Source organism: Staurois parvus, unplaced genomic scaffold, assembly GCF_062004578.1.
Source record: "Staurois parvus isolate SC_StPar_1 unplaced genomic scaffold, SC_StPar_1.0 ptg000885l, whole genome shotgun sequence".
In the NCBI taxonomy this organism is placed as follows: Eukaryota; Metazoa; Chordata; class Amphibia; order Anura; family Ranidae; genus Staurois; species Staurois parvus.
This window is the reverse complement of record NW_028318681.1, coordinates 459,530-479,849: the sequence shown is the minus strand read 5'-3', so window position 1 is coordinate 479,849 and position 20,320 is coordinate 459,530. Positions and strand designations below refer to the sequence as shown.

At 41.6% G+C, this 20,320-nt stretch overlaps 1 protein-coding gene across 1 annotated transcript in view; it reads right to left on the bottom strand.

The window, feature by feature from the left end:
- The window catches only part of LOC149442470 (unconventional myosin-Vc-like), a 204,812-nt gene that overhangs the window by 105,340 nt on the left and 79,152 nt on the right, over positions 1-20,320 (bottom strand). Inside the window, exons 4-10 of the mRNA XM_089656077.1 lie at positions 14,698-14,842; positions 11,024-11,180; positions 9,059-9,202; positions 8,880-8,961; positions 6,189-6,296; positions 3,351-3,457; positions 2,332-2,597 (exon numbers count right to left, since the gene is read on the bottom strand). Coding sequence (XP_089512203.1) covers positions 2,332-2,597; positions 3,351-3,457; positions 6,189-6,296; positions 8,880-8,961; positions 9,059-9,202; positions 11,024-11,180; positions 14,698-14,842 — 1,009 coding nt within the window. The remainder of the gene's footprint in view (positions 1-2,331; positions 2,598-3,350; positions 3,458-6,188; positions 6,297-8,879; positions 8,962-9,058; positions 9,203-11,023; positions 11,181-14,697; positions 14,843-20,320) is intronic.

Sequence of the window (20,320 nt, the reverse complement as noted above, 5' to 3'; positions counted from 1 at the left end):
TATCCTGCTGACACCACAACAGTGAGGGTGGACCTCCCAAACGGCGACACAGACAGCAATAAAAACGTTGTGCTGTGCTGGCCTTCTGTTATGCCTTTGCACATTTAAGGACGAATTTGATACCTTCAGGCACACCTGCCATTAGAGCGGAACTTTACTCAACAACTTGATAACAATTTAATAAAGAATAATGTTCTTTTGCAAGGACCATACATTCCACATTAATTATGCTACCAAAATTAGTGTGTGCTGTAAATTGCCTCCAGCATTGTTCCTGTTTCTTCTTGCTGGAGGTTGCCATTTTGCTGAAGCTCAAAGCCCCTGAGCAGCAGTAAATCTTTAGACTGTCAACAGATCAGCCTTTACATTTTCAGCACAGTGCCAAAAAATAGAGAGCAACTGAGCATGTGCAGAGTAGGGTATATCACTGGATTTTAAACAGTATAGGCACTTATTTTTAATGTTTTACATAGCTATGCCTGCAAAATGCACCAACATGGAGTGGTCTATCGGGACTTAATTTTGTGACTGCATTTCCACTTTAATTGTTGTGTATGTCTCAGGGTGGGAGCTCTGTTAGGTTGGAGTTAAGAACAACACTACACAGAGGGGCCTTGATGAGCCAGCGTGGATTCCACATAGATTTTCAAATATAAAAGACTAACACCTCTGTTTTTAATGGACACCAAGGAATGAACTAAGCTTCCTGTACCATTATAATGGCTCAGGAAACCGTTGGGAGTGGTGTTTGCTACATTAATTAAGGAGATAGACCTACTTCAGGTCTATCTGCACCACCTACACTGGTATGGTTCCTCACCTGCCGAGCTGCGTGCCCAGATAAGGGACTGGTATGGCTCAGAAGGGGGGGGGGGGTTGAGCTTGCTAGTTCCCCCCCCCCTTTCCTGACCTGCCGGGCTGCATGCTCGGATAAAGGTCTAATATGGATTTTGAGGGGGACCCCCACGCCATTTTGTAAAATAATTTTGGCTCGGAGGGTTCTCTTCAAAATCCATACCAGGTATGGATGTGGGGGGGACCCCACGCCATTTTGTTAAAAATTATTTAATTGCCTGGCAATCCTTTTTATATTTAGCTGCCAGTGGGAATCCCCACTGACAGCTGAAACATAAAAGAATGTCTTCACTGCTAAAATACTGCATGACGTAATAATATAACTCATGCAGTATTGTAGTAGCTGTGCGGTATCTTACCGCATACTCACATGCGGTAAGATACCGCTTAGTGAACTGTCCCTGTTCAAAGTTCGCGCTCGAACTTTCGGTAGGTTCGAATGTTTGACTGCGAACTGAACAGGGGATGTTTGGCCCATCACTACTAATCAGGGCTGTCTGAAGCTCAGGACTAGATGGAGAGAAATACAAATCATTTGACAGATAAGACAGCTCCCAAATGTGTACCGTATTTGCCGGTGTATAAGGCGACTGGGTGTATAAGATGACCCCCTAATTTTCCAGTTAAAACATAGGTTTCGGGGTATACTCGCCGTATAAGACTACCCCCCTTCCGAGACAACACCATTTAAAAACATCAGATTTGAATAAACATCAGATTTGATTAAATATACACCCACTAATCTGTCAGCCCGCTGGATGTGTGGTAATACTGTATGTACGGTAGCTTCGGCTACATGCAGTATACCGCGCTGAGCCAATCACGGCGAGCGATGTATTCTATTAATGAATACAAAACCTGCTCAGATTGGCTCAGAGTCAGAGAGGCGGGTTGATGATGTTACAACCTCAGCCAATCCGAGCAGGCTTTGTATTCAATAGAATACATCACTCGCCGTGATTGGCTCAGCCCGGTATACTGTATGTAGCCGAAGCTACTGTACATACAGTATTACCACACATACAGTGGGCTGACAGATTAGGGACTTTCGTTTTGAGCCAGCTAAAGGTTCACATTGTATACCCCGTGTATAAGATGACCCCCCGATTTTTAGGGTATGTTTTTAAGTATAAAAAGTCATCTTATACGCCGGAAAATACAGTATTTTAGCTCTGGATTTAGCTGTTTGCATAAAATTCAACTTTAATCATGTCAGGCAGTTTGGGAGAAGCACCATCAACAGTGGAAGGAAGTGAAACTACGGAGAGTTGAGGAGCCTCTGAAGAGCCTACCTCTTGACTTTTCTTGCCTAAAGACAGAAGTCTGAGGAACAACTGGTTTTGTTTAAATCACACTGACTTGAGTCCATAGGAACCTCCTGAAGTAATATAATGGTTTCTCCATAACAACAGAAATGAGCTTAATAAATCCTGGACAATTTATGTATGTAAGAACAAAGCAATAAACTCTATTTACCCATAGATATCGAGCACTCCAATAAATGTATTCTGCTTTCCTGGGAACCTCAGTGCTTTATTGATTTTTTCAATCAAATAGTCAAAAAGATGAGAATAGATTTTCTTAGCCAATGCATCCTTTCCATAGTCAGCTTGGTGTCTTGTCATGGGTTTGATGACGGTGTCCGATACTGTAACTATTTTCCTATTACACAACCATAGTGCCACTTTTTCTGAGTCAAGGTCCAGCAGCTTGCAAAATATCTGCAAATGCTGGTTATCTTTCTACAAAATAAATGAAGAGTGGTCAGTGTAAAGTTCTTCAAATGTAGAAATCAGAAAGTACTGTAACTATAGGAACAATGACAATTACAGCTAAATAGATTAATCAGCATAAAACTCAAATTAAATACAAAAGTGCATTCACTGCTGTTGTTTTAGCATTTCTCTCATTAAGTTTCTTCTATTAAAAAATTATATATTCACCATCTTTTTTATTAAGGTATTAAAAGGGGTGTGTAAAGAACAATTATTGGATACAATGCTTATTTCTCAGCAATTCAATATGAACAGAGCCATTAAGCTAGTGGACACCAAAGTGGATCCAGCATCTAGTGAAGTATACATGGAAAAATTGTAACCCCCCTTTGACCCCAAAAGGGCGTCACACTGCTGTGTGTAAATTACATCACTATTCTTTATAGTAATAAAACATATGAAAATGCTTAATGCAGCTCACAGCCCATATAGGTGACCCCTTGTTGCATTCATTTTCATTATATTATGTTCAACTGTCAGTTAGGAGAGTTTAATTAAATAACAGAAAAAAATATGTATAAAATTGATCTCTATAACATAGTACAAAATATTCAGATAACCAACGTCTTGTACATCTGAAGTTAAAATATATAAAATAGCTTTTTTTAATATCAGATCAACCAAATTTAACTTAGAGGAATTAATGAAGGAGTTAACATGACTTTATCAACTTTTTTTTAGCTGAGCAATGTTTTATTTACAATAGCTTGAATTTCTTACACTGACTGAGGACTTGTCATCACTAACACGCTTGATCTCTATGTTTCCCAGATGCAAGACAGCCGACAGAACCTTGAATACATCCATCTGAAAGTCAATATTGAAACCTAAACATTGTGCCAATTGCCACAAAGAAAGAAGGAAGTCTATGTTAATCTGGCAAAAAAAAAAATAACATTATTTTTTTTTTATTGGGAGAATAGACCACATAAATCTGTGAGATGACCAGAGAGCCAATTTATATAGTGAGGAGTAATATAAACACAAAAAAGCAACAACATATATAATAAAAATAAATGGTCTCTGTGTTTTCCCCCCCTTCTGGATGAATTGCATACCAGGACCTGGGATGTAAAGAGGATGGAATACTTAACCGCCTCCCTAAATGACTCCTTAGACATCCACATTCGAGTTGGGAACTGTGGGACCTTTTAGAAACTCCCCTCACCTGATCCATTCCCCATAGGCTTAGGATAGCACCTGTCGTACGGTATGTGGCAGTGCCCACCTCCAGATTTAGTTGGGAGCCATGACAAGTGGAAATCACACTCTACCCCTTTCCCCTTCGTAACCTTTATTCCTTCTTTCTTTCTGCACTTTTGTATTCTACTATTTTCCTTTTATAATTAGTTCAGGCATTATCTGATTGGAGCACTAATGCATACACTAGGACTGAACCTGTGAGACTATTCATTCACCCTCAGTGATTATGAGGGAATCCCTCCTACGGAGCTATTGTTTTCTCTTGGCAGGAGGGTGGGGAAAGCCATCCTGGCTGGGAGAACACATAAGGGTTTATTTACTAAAGCTGGAGAGTCCAAAATCAGACTCCCTTCTGCACAGAAACCAATCAGCTTCTAACCTCAGCTTGTTCAATGAAGCTTTGGCAATGAAACCTGGAAGCTGATTGGTTTCTATGCAGAAGGGAGTCTGATTTTGCACTCTCCAGCTTTAGTAAATAAACCCAATAGTGACTATTGCTAGCGGCTATAGCCGCTGGCAATAATCAAATGAAATATCCAACATGCTTGTTGTACTCAAGTTGATCAATCAACTTGGGTACAACCAGCTTGCCCATACATGGTTCGAACCTCAGCCGATCCCCATTGAACCAGCAGAGATTCAAACCATCTAGTAATACACTATTGAGTAACTTTTTTGAGTGTTTTATATGAGGACATTTTTTGGTTACGCATGTTCTAGAACCTTCGTACCCTTACATTATGATTGTCCTTTGCTTTTTTATGTAAGAAAACTAATAAAAATTGTCAGTTTGCAAAAATAAATGGTCACACTAACATACTGAAAATTAAATAAGAAAAACATTGGAGCACTGTTTACCCTCTCCTCCTCCATCTATAAGGTTGACACTTCTATTGGCTTCATATCATAAATGGATAGGTTTCAGCAGAAAATTATGGCAAACAGAAAGGCAACAGATAAGCTTGGTGTATGACTTCCACATCTCTAAATCATTCAAATATTCCTTCAAGATGGTAATTTCCCAGACCCTTCTGTGTTAACAACATTTACAAATGTTCCTCAATTCTTGGATTTCAGGTGATTAAAAGATAAGTTCACCTTTGGGGTTCCCAATGCTGCAGCCACTGCCAGCCCACCCAACCCCCGCCCCCAACAGTATGGGGAGAAGTTCACTGTACTAGCTGTCACTTGTGCAACTGTTGTGCAGGGCTCCAGCCACATGGCCGGGTCATTCACTCACAGAGTTCTATGAATGAATGAACTACAAGTCCCGACAGCCATAGTGGCTGTCACAAAAAGGGGGGGGGGGTGTGTGCTGCGCTAACAAATCTAAATAAACTAGGAATGGGAAAAAGGAATGACCCACAGGGACCGTAACACATGTGAACTACAACTTAAACAGCACAAATACCACAATTATCCTAACCCGCCCCCCCCTCTTTTTTGTTGCATCTTCACTAGTTGGGTGCTTGCCGCTTTCTTAGGCTACGTTCACACTAGCGTTGTGTACAGGCCATAGGCAGAGAGGTGTTTGGGAAGCGTTTTTAGCGCTTCCCAAACGCCTCGGACAATTCTGCACATTGCAGCACATGGTGCTGTTCTAACGGGAGCATTAGCGTCCCGTTAGAACAGCATTAGCATTAGCGCCTCTGGTCGAGTCATTGAAGCCTCTTATTCTAGTCTATGGTGCTGCTCCGCAAACGCCTGGCCGGCGTTTGCGGTGCGGTTGTGACGTGGTTGCGGGGCGTTTTCGGTGCAGTAACACCATTTAAACTTCATTATAGGCGTTTGTGGGGCATTTTTAACGCTCAGCAAACTCCTAGCAACCACCGCTAAACCGCGCATGCGGCGTTTGCGGAGCGTTAAAAAGTGCTCCGCAAACGTCGGACCAAAGCTTGTCAAGCGCTATAGGGGCGTTTGGCAAGCGTTGGTAAAACAGTCAAGTGTGAACGAGCCCTTAGACTATAGGGTTGGCATAGTATTGTAGTGGCAGCGCGGAAGGTTTTTCCCTATTTCGTAGTGGCTGTCAGCTGTTAGTTCAACGATCTACCACAGGGCTGATAGTTCATTGATTCTGCCTGCCAGTGAATTTGCTTGCCTGTACGGGATGTATGGACAGACACACTGACAGGCCTGTAGGAAACCTGCATTGCATCATTGATCTGTTGATCACTTGTACAATGCCTTACAGGCTCCTACAACAAAAAATAAGAAATGCACATTTTTTACCTGTAAAAAAATGTGCATTTATTATTTTTTGTCAAAAGGTGAACTTATCCTTTAATTCTCCTTACCAGGCTACTGAAGCTAAAAACCAGTTTTCAGTAAATGCATCTCATTTTTTTGCATCCTTACCTAGTAATTGAAATGTTTTTTGTGTCTCTATCATGTCTTTCCTGTCATTGACGCCGTCAATTTCTATGCAGCCACCCATGCTTGTGTATTTGAAGTTCTCTGCATTCACTAGAAGTACAATACATAAATACATAGGTAAACACTACTACAAATTATTATCAGTGGAACAATTACACACAAATCTTTAAAGAGGTATACAGTTGTAGTTAAAGAAAGCATGTTAGACATTTGAAGGTTTTAAAGATAAAGTTCCTACAAAAGAGTAGTCAGTACAATTGCAAGCCAGAAATTCCTTCTCTATGGGCTTTTGTTACATGAAGCCTGACTCCTAAGCCAAGTCCCAGCAGCTGTCATTTCCTTGTACTTTGAAAGTGTTCTCAGTGGCCAGTAAGACACTCTCAATGTATAGTGTACATTTTTGTTTTTACATTTTCTGCTCTCTCCCACGCTCCTCTGCACCTTTTTCCAGTTTGAAAAAGGCAAAGAAGAGGTAACACAAGGGTTTCCTTAGCCAGAATGTGCTGAAACTCCATCACTGCTGCCACCTCCAGCACTGGCCCTGTGCTCTGATCACTGCTGTCACTTGTAAACTTCAAATTCCAGCTTCTGTGTTTACAAGTGACTGTGCAGCTCTCCCGATGCCTCCCACAGAACCTTCCCTGCAGGGGGGCTTTGAGTGGGATACTGCACCCTCTATGATCCCCACCACTTGCCTGATGCCGACACCCCCCACTGGATGATCTCACTGCCTCTGCTGGCCATCTGAGAGAAGGTGAAGTGTGCACTGAGTGGGAAAAACAAGCTGTGGCTGGGGGAAGGTACTATAGCCGGGGAAGGTACTATAGCCGGGGAAGGTACTATAGCCGGATCGCCTGCTGAGAGGTGCTTTTTACAGAAGTAAGCACGTGGCAGATGGTAGCGCATTGGAGGAGGGGCAAAGATGAGTGCTGTGGGGAAGGAGGAGGGGTGCAGATGTGAGATGGGAACAGGGGATGTAAGGCGCTGTGAAAGAAGGCTGAACCCTGCACTCTGTGTGTAGTGCACTCCCGAAGCCTCCATTCTGTGTGTAGCGCACTCACGAAGCCTCCATTCTGTGTGTAGCGCACTCCCGAAGCCTCCATTCTGTGTGTAGTGCACTCCCGAAGCCTCCATTCTGTGTGTAGCGCACTCCCAAAGCCTCCATTCTGTGTGTAGCGCACTCACGAAGCCTCCATTCTGTGTGTAGCGCACTCCCAAAGCCTCCATTCTGTGTGTAGTGCACTCCCGAAGCCTCCATTCTGTGTGTAGTGCACTCCCGAAGCCTCCATTCTGTGTGTAGTGAACTCCTGAAGCCTCCATTCTGTGTGTAGCGCACTCCCGAAGCCTCCATTCTGTCTGTAGTGCACTCCCGAAGTCTCCATTCTGTGTGTAGTGCACTCCCGAAGCCTCCATTCTGTGTGTAGCGCACTCCCGAAGCCTCCATTCTGTGTGTAGCGCACTCCCGAAGCCTCCATTCTGTGTGTAGTGCACTCCCGAAGTCTCCATTCTGTGTGTAGTGCACTCCCGAAGCCTCCATTCTGTGTGTAGTGCACTCCTGAAGCCTCCATCCTGTGTGTAGTGCACTCCTGAAGCCTCCATCCTGTGTGTAGTGCACTCCTGAAGCCTCCATCCTGTGTGTAGTGCACTCCTGAAGCCTCCATTCTGTCTGTAGTGCACTCCCGAAGCCTCCATTCTGTGTGTATTGCACTCCTGAATACTGCACCCTGTGTGTAATGTAATCCTGCACTCTGTGCATAATCCTGGACCCTCCAACGTGTGTGTACTTCACTCCTGAATGCTGTACTCTGCATTATACATTCCTTAACCCTGCTACTCTGTGTATTATGTAACTCCTGAACCTTGTACTCCTGGTTATATTAAACAATGCCCCTTTACAACCCTACCACTGTTGGGGGAGGGGGGTGGATGTGAGTTCCTGCACCTATCCTCCAATAAAGACAAAAAAGCCTTGGGTAACACATTTTCACTAGTTAGTCTTTTTTGCCCTAGACTCTGGGACTAGTGTAGTTTATCCAGCTAGGAGTATCCAGGAACAGCCAGAGAATACTTTGGGGACTTTAGATCACAGTGTCAAGGAATAAAAGGTGTAGAGAATGACTGCAGATATCGTCCAAATTGTCCTCTCCACCCCTCCCAATACATCTTGTTCTCTAGCTCCCCTTTTACCTCCTCCCATGCTGGCTTCTGGGACTTTTCCAGAACCTCTCCCATTCTCTGGGACTCCCTACCCCAGTATGTCTGGTCAAATCCTGCCCTGTCTGCTTTTAGGCAATCCTTGAAAACTAATTTATTCAGGGAAGCCTACCCCACCTCCACCTAAAACATTCACCTCCATCAGATCATCCCCAGCAGCTATTTACCTTTTACACCATCTCCCCCTTCCTTTTGATTGTAAGCTCCATGAGCAGGGCCCTCCTATTCCTTCTGTATTGAACTGTATTGTAATTGTACTGTCCCCCCAATATATTGTAAAGCGCTGAGCAAACTGTTTGTGCTGAATAAATCCTGTATTATAATGATAATAATTCTCTTTAATCTTTAATATCGGCACTACACAGACAGAACAGTCCATATGTATTTCAATGCTGGTCCTTTGGTATTGCCAGGAACCCCAGTTTAAAGAGCATGCAAATTGCTGGATTTTATACATACTCAAATGAAGGTTCTTGAATTCAGGCTGGGAAGCTGATGCACAGAGCTGATAAAATATGTGATAATTCCTTTCATTTTCTGACTAAACAAAAAATAAAAGATACTTTAAGTCAACATAAACCAAAATTCTGTGGATAATATATTTATTATCACATCAAATAGCGCTGTGCTGTGGTTACCTGGAACACTACTCTGGACTTCTCGAGAAGATATGTTCTGAGATTAGCACCAATTATTTGGTATCTCCTGTCAAAACTAATTTCAGTGTATTTTCCAAATCGGCTGCTGTTATCATTACGTGTGGTTTTTGCATTTCCTATGGCCTATGAAAATAAAAGCAAATAAATATAATGTAAAAAATATTGAAGCTTTAATGGAAACATCTACTAAATGAGACTCTCTGACAAAAAGAAAACATTATTTAACAGTATTAGTATGTCATACGTATGGTACATAAGATACATATAGCACACAATGTCTGCTATAAATGTCCTAGGAATTCAATTAGAATCTGCAGTTCTGAGTGTATGTTGGATATTTTAAAATCGAATAATAATTACAAATGGATAGGAATGATGACCTCACCATAACATACAGTGCATACATCAACTGAGAGCTGGCACAGATAGAAATGTACTAGCAAAATCTTTTGTTTGTTGGGTGCAAAAACATTGCTAATCCTGTTAAAGTGGTTGTAAAGGCTCAAGGTTTTTTATGCATGAAGGTACAAAATTGTCTTTCTGTGTGCAGCAGTGCCCCTAGCCCCCTCAATACTTACCTAAGCCTCATCTCAATCCAGCCTTGGCTGTCCTTGGTCTCTACCACCTCATTGGCTGAGATAGCAAGTGGGAGCCATTGGCTCCCGCTGCGACCAATCCCAACCAATTAGCCAATAAGGAGGGAGAAGAGGCAGGGACAAGCCGTGGCTCCGTGTGTGACTGGACACATGGAGCAGTGGGTGCCCCCATAGCAAGCTGCTTACTGTGGAGGCACCTGACAGAAGGGAGGGGCCAGCAGAGCCTGTGGGGGATCCGAAAAGAGGAGGATGCGGGCTGCTCTTCGTAAAACCACTGCAGAGAGCAGGTCAGTATAGACATGTTTGTTATTTTCCCAAAAAAATTAACCTTTAGAATTGCTTTAAGCCTAAATGCTATGAAACTTTGCAAAGTTTCAATAGCCGATTGAGACTATATTAACTCACCATCCACAATCTTTAAAAAGGAAATACCCCTCTTTTTTGATAGTCAGGATAGAAGGGATGTGTCAGGAATGGACTCAGCACTGGTGGTGGGACTCACCTGCCGTGTGGGCTGCAGTACCAGGGCTGACCAGCGGGTGCTCTCAGCTGATTGCAGGATGTGTATTTAAGGAATGACCAGGCCTGTGATCAGGGCCTTGGTGTATGTTTCCCATGAGCCCCTGTACCTGGTAGCCTGTGTTCCTGCCTCGTTGCTGACCCTGCTTGATCCTGACCTCTGCTGACCGTCTCCTGTTGAACCCCTGGCTTGCCTGACCATCCTTCTGCCTGATCCTCGGTACCGCGCTGCCTGCTATCTGCTGAACCTGGCTTGTGACCCCGACCATTCTCTGCTTGGTCCTCCTGTACCACGCTGCCCGCACGATACCGACCCGGCCTGTCTGACTACGCTTACTTCACCCGACCATCCATCCATCCCGCACAGATCACCTTTAGTAAGTCTGCCTGCCTCTTCTCATCAGACTCCGTTCCTGCACTCCCCTGCCAGTACTCTCTACCACAGCCGGACGCACTCAGGGGTCGTGACCTGGTTCCAGTCTGCACCTTTCCATCCCCATAATCAGGGGCCCTGGTAAATAGCAGGCTGGGACTTAGACCCCGCGCCCTGAGGAAATCCGTGCTGTGGGCTGCTAGAGACACTGCCAGGCGGCACCTGACAGTACCTTACGGCCTGCCTGACCATTCCACCTCTCCAGCCTGACTACGCCTGTGTTCCTGAAGTCTGCTACTTCCCTGTGTCAGTCCACACATTTCTGGTCATACCCGGATCCCTAACAGGATGACAGTTAAATATCTTCTAGTGATGTATATCCCAACCAAGAAAAATAGGCATGTACTAACCTAATATATCACATGACATAACATGTCCTATATTGCACCATATTACCTCTGTTATTGGGTTGGATGCCAGCACTCTGTCCTCCACATTTGCCTTACTGCTTGATTTACTGACTGTGGCAAAGTAGCGCATGGCGTATCTTGCTGACACGGTCTTTCCAGCTCCAGATTCTCCACTTACAATAATGGACTGATTCTTATTATTCCTGGTCATTGGACGAAATACATAAAGATAAGCAAACAAAAAAAACCTAAAATTTTTCCTACTCTATCCATTTTGCTTGAGGTGATTGTAGCCGTATTAGTGCATTTGCGACAGAAACAATTGAGTACTGTCCGTGATACTTTTTTTATTTGCACTAACATACAATTTTGAGGACAAGCTTTCGGGGAATGTCCCCTTCTTCAGGTCTTGAGTACTGCTTGGACCTGAGGAATGGGACATTCCCCGAAAGCTTGTCCTCAAAATTGTATGTTAGTGCAAATAAAAAAAGTATCACGGACAGTGCTCAGTTGTTTCTGTCCTACTCTATCCAAAACTAGAAAAAGAGTTAAAATTTAAAGTGTCACACAACAGAAGATGTTTTTTTAACTAGAACAAAAGTGCATGACTGAGAAATAGTAATATAATTAGGACAAAATCTTTTTTTCATGCAGCGTTGAAAAGACAAACACTAATACCCTAATGGATCCTGTAAGGTAGAAAAAGATGCTATTACTAAGGTAAAAGCTTTGTTTGCTTAAAGTAAAACTGGATAGAGAGGGATTAGAATCCTTGTCAGTTATTATTGCTGTCTGTTCCAGCGTTGAGAGATTCGCCCTCTTTATTTGTCCTGTTTACCATTATCACTGAAAGTGAAAGTAAAAGAAAATCCCAAATTTTGGGTTGTCCCCAGAAAAGTAATCATAAACACAAATGGACCGCGCTCCCTAAACCCTATTATACATAAATGTGTGATGTTAACAGTCAAATACTGTCAGGGCAGGAGCTGAGGAACGGACAGGCAGGCCTAACAATGTAACGCACTGGCTGACGACAACCACCACCCACAGACCAAAGTCCCTCAGGGCGCGGAGTCTAAGTCCCAGGCTGCCCTTCACCAGGGCCCCTGATGGTGGGGATGGACTTGACGCAGCCAGGAACCAGGTCGCGGCCCCCGAGACACCTCAGCTGCGGTAATGGCCGCCGCCAATGGCGTGTAGCTGGTGGAAGAAACAAAAGAGTAGTCAGACAAGCCGGGGTCAACAACAACAGGACAAAACAGTACAGGACAGCAGACGAGAATCACAGGTCACAAGCCGGGTTCAGCAACAGAGGGTCAGATCAAAGGAGAATAGTCAAGTCACAAGCCGAATCAGAATACCAGGAGAGTCACGAGAGTCAGAACAGAGTAATAGTAACACCAAGACACAAGACACAAGTGCAAAGAGCATGTGCGGGCCACAGGCTTATATGTCATCAGCCACGCCCCTCTGGGGGGTGGACCTCAGAGACCTGAAGACGTAAAAAGGATTCCCATCATGCACAGCAGAATCCAAGATGGACGCCAGCACATGGAGTAACATAACCTCAGGGAAAAGGTAGGACCTTGACAAATACATACATGAATATGTAACAAATGTGAATAAATACCAACAAACCAATATAAAAGATTTTTTGCACAAAAGCCTACATCCCACTATGTGCAATAAATAAATAAATAAATAATACCAACTAAATAAAGTGTCTGATACCAACATAAATCCAGTGCACAATGCAAAAAATTCATGTAAAGTCATAAATATCAAGTGCTTTGTGCTCCTTCCTTATTCCATTATGCGCAAAAGAAGAAAAGACACCAGACGGCAGTGTCATATCACGCAAGGTCCACCCAACGCGCTTCGTCAGCAACATTTAACGTCATCAGGAGAAAAGAGGTCATACATTTCTGGTGAGTGCGGTGTGTTTCACTCCTTTGGGAAGAAAGGAAGATCACATAATTTCTAGGTGTCTTTTCATCTTTTGCACATATTGGTATAAGGAAGAAGCACAAAGCACTTGATATTTGTTGACTTTTTATGAATTTGATTGTGCACCTAATTTATGTTGTTATCAGACATTTTATTTAGTTGATATTATTTTTAATTGCACATAGACTATGTGGGAGGTAGGCTTTTGTGCAAAAAATCTTTTACATTGCTTTGTTGGTATTTATTCATATATTGTATGTATTCTTGTATGTGTTTGACTGTTAACATCACACATTTATATATAATAGCATTTGCAGTTTATGTCTATGTGGCTTTTTAAAGCCAATGAAAGCCAACTATTTATTATAAGGGGAGCATGGTCTCACATTAATGTTTTCCAGTCTCACATTTTTTGCAACCTAGAAAAGTAATAGAGGAGAAATCTTCCAATAGAGACATTAGTTCTGGTGACCTTGGGGTGCCCAAGGGATTCCCTTAATTTGAAGGGATTTCCTCTCACTTCCTGTTTGGCTATGGGACAGGAAGTGAAGGGAAATCTCGGTCACAGATGGCAAAAAAACTGACAGGGATTATAACCCTCCATTACTCTATCCAAAATGAAAAAAAATGTTTTGCCTATAGTTCTTCTTTAACCCCTTGACGCCGACGTAACACAAATATGCGGCCTCACGGACCTGGGCTTTTTTCCGTGGGGGCGCATATTTGCGTACCTGTCTTTGTGCTGGGAGCACGCCGCTCGGCGCGCTCCCAGCACCGAGACCGCGGTGTCACTGAGAGCCCCGGGTCCCGTTCGGGTCACGTGATCGCTGTGATAGCCTCTGATTGGCTATCACAGTGATCAGTCACTGTGCAGCCCGGCCCCCTTGTTTTCTCTCTCTCTATGAATGGAGAAGAGAGATACATTGTATCTCTCGAACTCCTGACAGAGAGATAAAAAAAAAGTTTGTAAAAAAAAAAAAAAAAAGATAAATAAATATTAAAAAATAAAATAAAAAATAAAGAAAAATACCTAGATCAAAGTTTGATCTAGTTCAGTACCAGGGTTAGTGTTTGAGTCAAGGTCAGGGTCAAAGGTCAGGGTCAAAGGTCAGGATTTAAAAAAATTAGTATCAGTGTCAGTTAGTGTTAATGTCAGTGTCAGTGACAGTGTGTTTTGTGTAAAAAAAACAAAACACAAAAACAAAATGCGCACTATTGTTTCTGGGCTGTACTACGGGTACAAACAACAAATAACATACACATATATGGTATCGCTGCGATCGTCAAGAACCGGAGAATTTATTTTGGGTTGTTCTTTGGTGGTAGGTTATGGTCGTAACAAGAAACACAGTTAAATAAAAAAAAACGATTTATTTTTACTATTTTGGCCCAGTTTTCCTTTAATAATAAAAAAAAAATTAGGAGCTATCCATTACCATTTACCATCAAATGAAAGCCCAATTTGTCCTGAAAAAAACGCGGTATAATTCACCTGGATGTACAAAGTAGTTGTGATGATATGTACGGTTTTACTAACACGTCAACGTTGCAGAATTGTGCTTAGGCATTTAGATTTGTTTTACCCTTAGGCGTGAAGGGGTTAATACAGAATATTTCCAGGAAAAAGGGAACCACTTGTGCAGTGATGGATTAATTGTACAATGGGCCCCGTGCTCTTAGCAATTCACTGTAGAGTGAAGTACAGGGTCAAATGTAAAATAAATCTAATTAGATGAAAAACTTTGATTTATTTTTTAGATGTCACACAAATACCTGGCCATCTGTTTGTAAGCCTCTTCTGCAACGGCAAATATGTGTGGGTCCATGTCTCCCATATTTTGTCCACTGTATGCATGGATAATTGCATCTCCGTATATTGGAAGTTCTTTATAAGGATTAATTGCAACCAAGATAATACCTGTGGGAAAAAGGTAAATTGTTAATTGATATTATAGGTGGTTATTAAGAGGTTGTTAATTAAGTTATCGTGTCACCCAATGTTTGGTTTCCATTCAGTAGCCAAAAAAGGCATTCAAAAAAGGGGGGTTTGTGAAAAGAGATTCACAGAAAAGCGGCTACATTATGAACAGACCGTGACACTCAGAAAATTTTCCAAAAATTATGCTTTATTACACAGATATAAATATGACATATGGGCATTCGCCCTGGTTTACCATCACCTCAGTATGAGACAATAACACACAGACCTAAAACCATATAAAATGACATCAAGACCGGTCTAAATGTATGTGCAACAGAAAAAGTGACTGCAAGAGTCTAATATCTCTGTAGTACAAACACATAGGTAAACACTTCCCTGAAGAGGTGTATCCAAAAATTATACCATAGGTATACCATAATAATAAATAATGAATTTACACCAATATCATAATGGTGAATCCCGAACAGGGAATCCAAAAATTATACTATGGATATACGTATATCACATGTATGAAATGCGGTAAGCACAATAAGCGTAAAGAGGGGAACAGTAAGCCTCAGGCCTGTTTGGAAAAAGACATAAATGTCACATATATGATGCAATACATTCCTGTGCCGGCACACGTGGTTGGGGCCCGTTCATCTGTTATGTGAACAGCTGTATCATAAAGCTCTTGAATGGAAATAAGCCCCATTTATTCCCAGGATGGGAGAAAAGGTGCAGATTGCAGCACTCTGCTTGAAATGGTGTCTTCACCACTGTATGTGGACTACACACCACCCTTTGTAGGAAAAGCAAAACATATCCCAAGGAATCTTCTGCCTGTTGAGCTATATGCGGTATGTCCTGTATCCTACACAAAGCACCATAATGTCCCCATCCTGTAGTGAAACAAATAATGTGGGAAGTCACTGACAGAGCTTGCACTCAATAAGATATGTAGGTCATATTGATCACAGAGGACCGTATATCTAATGTCCTGTAACAATCCACTCACCACCTGTGCCGTGGATAAAGGGAATGAAAGAAATGTCCTTCATGGATATTGCCAAATACGGCCACAGAGGCCCAGGAACCACCGCTGACATCCGCCGATATACCGCGGGTTCCAGCCCCCTCTCAGCGCCTGTACTGCTCACGCTTGCCTCATGGCATGTGAAGATGGCTTCCTCCTTATGGGTCAGCGTGCGTTCCACCTAGTGCGCATGACCGGAAGTGACGTATCTGACGTATGACGTCAACGCTTTTCGCCGATGGGCGTATCTCACTCAGCTTCGTCAGGACCAATGGGACAGCTGCATTTCAATATCCTATTTATAGTGGGTAAAGACCCACCCATTTATGCAAAAGAGGTGACCTGCAGTTGTTCCTAATGGAAGAAAACAAGGGGGGGGGGCTAAATACTTAGCACAGCTACTGGTCTTAATTAAAATTAAAAAGGCAGGCGGCTGGAGTCCACAGGGAGGGGAGAGGCTTGATATTTTAACCAAAACATATATTAATCAAAGGTCATAAATTACATATACCAGTCTGTTGGGGCTTTTATCACACTTTAACCAGGAGATGGCGATATAAATCAAAGAATCATGAATTCCATCCACTGAATCGGGTTCTTGGGGAGACAATATCAATTATCAAAAGATACCAACAAATACCACAAGATGGCAATATAATCTGAAAGTTCACATGAGGGTCATTATAACAAAAATACCCCAGTTTTTTACATCCATCCTATAGTATGGTTATTGTTCAGAGACGAAAGGTATCAAGGGACATATAACCAGACAGTGAGTCCTTTTGCATTATTTAGAGCTATATAAAAAACTCATATCGTAATGTCATCCATATTTACGTTAATATTCCCAATATACACAGGTTTATCGCAATTCCAGCCATTAAGAGAAACTGAGAAATGCCATCAACTAACCGCCACATGGCAGTAAATCAGAGAATCAACAGTTCCATCTACTGAATCGGGTTTTTTGGGGGAGACAATATCAATTATCAGAAAATACCAACAAATACCACAAGATGGCAATATAATCTGAAAATTCACATGAGGGTCATAATAACAGAAATACCCCAGTTTTTTAACATCCATCCTATGGTATGGTCATTATTCAGAGACAGAAGGTATTAAGGGACATTTAACCAGATAGTAAGTCCTTTTGCATTGTTTAGAGCTATAAAAAACTCATATCATAAGATCATCCATATTTTCATTAATATTCCCAACACCGGTACATAGTCCCATAAACCTATTTGTCCAAAAACACTTGGAGATCACACTCCACATTTAACCCCTTAGGGTACAGTGTATCAAGTTTATATATCCAATGTTTCTCCTTTTTAAGCAGTTCTCTATCAAAATCACCTCTCCTCTGTGGGAAGTGCAGTGCATAGAAACCTTTTACTTTAGTGCCGTCCAGTTTACCTCCATGATATTTAGCGTAATGTTGGGCAAGGTTACTATCAGGATCATTTGATCTAATATCTCTAAAGTGTTCACCAATTCTTACTTTAAGTTGTCTTTTAGTCTTACCTACATACATCTTTTTACAGGGACAGGTTAAGATATATAATACCCTTACTGTGGAACAGTTTATAAGACTCTGAATCTTATAGTGAGTGTTATTTCCTGAATCATAAAAGGAATCCGTGCGATCCACATATTTGCAAATTTGACATTTTCCACATTTAAACATCCCCTTGGTACGTGATTTTAACCATGTTGTTCGTTTTAGTGGTTGATAATCTGAATGAATAAGGAGGTCACCAAGATTTGGTGCTCTTCTTGCTACCATCTGGGGACGTTCACCTACAATCTTGCTCAACCTGGGGCATTGAGTAAGAATCTTCCAGTGTTTTTCCAATATTAATTTAACATCTTGCCATTGAGCTCCAAATTGGGTAATCATTCTCACAGGCTGATCACTCAATCTAGCCTTCACTTCCTTTTTGGTAGATAATAAATCCTCACGATCAGTTTGATATGCCCGTCTCCGAGCATTTCTAATTTGGGAGTGGGAATACCCCCTTTCCCTAAATCTTCTATAGAGATCCTGAGCTTCCATTTTAAAATCATTGATGTTTGAACAGTTTCTCCGACATCTCAAAAACTGTCCCACTGGAATCCCTGAGATCAGTGAACGTGGATGGTAGCTTCTTGCCTCTAATAGGGTATTGGCAGCAGTAGGTTTCCTATATGTCTTAGTGAGGAGTTTTCCATTTTCAAGTCTAATCTCCAGATCCAGAAAAGAAATACATCTCTCGTCACATATATATGTAAGTCCAATATTGAAGGAGTTCTGATTTAACTCTCCCAAAAATGATTTTAATTCCTCAGATGTTCCTTGCCACACAAGGAACACATCATCTATATATCTTAACCAGATCTGGACATTAGCAAGAAATCTTGATGATTTAAAGACAACCTGTTCCTCCCAAAACCCCAAATGGAGACATGCGTAGGCCGGAGCCCATGGTGCTCCCATACTAGTACCTCTAGTTTGTTGATAGAAGGTATTGTTAAATTGAAAAAAGTTATGTTTTAAAGCAAACTCCAATAACTCACTAATGAATTCATTCTGTCCTCCCAAAGTAGGATATGTTTTTTCAAGAAAATAGGAAACTGATCTCACGCCACATTCATGTGGGATAGAGGTGTAAAGTGATTCCACATCTATTCCCACTAGAATGGAGTTATCCTTAATGGTCATATTTTCAATCTTAGCCAACACATCCTTAGTGTCCCTCACATAGGAGGGGAGATTCGGAACCATATCCTTAAGAAACAAGTCTATATACTTCCCTGTTTTATCTAGGGGACCATTAATGGCTGAAACAATAGGTCTACCTGGAGGGTTTTCTTGGTTTTTATGTATTTTAGGGATAATGTAAAACGTAGGGTGATTGAATTCTTCAGTTCTCAAATAGTCATATTCTTTCTTAGTTAACAAGCCCACTTCTTTTCCTAGTGTCAAAATGGAATTTAATTTTTTAACCACCAGATGGAAAGGATTTGCAGTCACTTTCCTATATGTGGATGAGTCACTCAATAAGCGCTTCACCTCCCTGACATAGTCTTGTTCATTCAAAATCACTACATTGCCCCCTTTATCACTTCTCTTAATGACAATATCTTTGGTCTCTTTTAGTTCTTTAAGAGCTTTTCTTTCTTTTTTGGTAAGGTTATCGCCAATTGGCATTTTCCACTCAAGATTTTTAAGGTCATCAGCAACAAAATCTAGAAATGTCGAGATCCTCATATTGGAACGAATTTTCGGCATTTTTGTCGATCTAATATTTAGATCAACCTTTCTAATTATATTGTTGGAATTATCCAAGTCTGTTATACTTTCATCACCATCCTCATTTTCCTCTATGAGAGATATCAACATATCCAGTATCTTGCGGTCCTCCATGGACGAGTCGGAGGCCATATCCTCCAAAATGGTAGGATTACCATGTATCATTCTCAAGAAGACTTTTCTTAGAAATAAGTTCACATCCTTGAATACCTCGAACTCGTCCATGGGGGTCACTGGTGAAAAGGACATACCTTTGTTTAATAGAGAGATATGTTCCCTTTTGAGTGGAAAATTGGCCAAATTAATTACCTTTTTGTCATGAATATTCTCTTCTACTACCTCCTCTGACTTCTTGTTCTGCCCTTGTCCTCCTGATGTTTGTTTTTTAAGGATTCCTCTACTTTCTTTTTGGATCCTCTTCCCATCTGTGATTGATGGATATGAGGAGGTTCTCCATTTTGTTGGTCTAAAAAAGAAACAGATTTTCCAAGGTTTTCAGACTCACTTTCACTAGACATGGTTTCTCCCATTGATCTAGAATGTGAACGAAAACCTCTTTGTTTAGATCGACTTCTACTTCTTTTTGTAGTGAGATCAAATATCTCACCTGTTTCCCAGTCTTTTAAATCACGTCTAAATTTGGTTTGTTTAGTAGTTCTAAGACTTTTTTGTACTTTTTCCACTTCCTTTTTCAGTTGTTCATTATATTTTTCAAAATTCTCCTGATTTTTAAAGGGATCTAAATCTAATGCACTTTTACTGATGGCCTGATCCAATTCTTCAAGTTGTAATTTTTCCTCCTCTACAATAAGTTTCATACCATTAATCCCATGTTCTATACACAGCACTTTCCATTTTTCCAAAAACCTTTCATTATGTAGATGTTCAGCTGGAACTACCTTACATCTCAATCCACGTGGGATAATGCTCTGTCTAATATACGCTTCCAAAAAACACACATCCCACTTTCGATTGAGACGTTTGATAACAAGCTTTTTATGTTCCCGAAATTTAATCTTAATATCCTCATCTTCAGTAGATAGATTTGGGCCTTCTGCTACAAAGGCTTGATGCATTTCCAACTCTACCTCCTCTCCTGGTATGAATGCCATGAATACAAGCCCCTCCGCTCAATGCGCTCCAG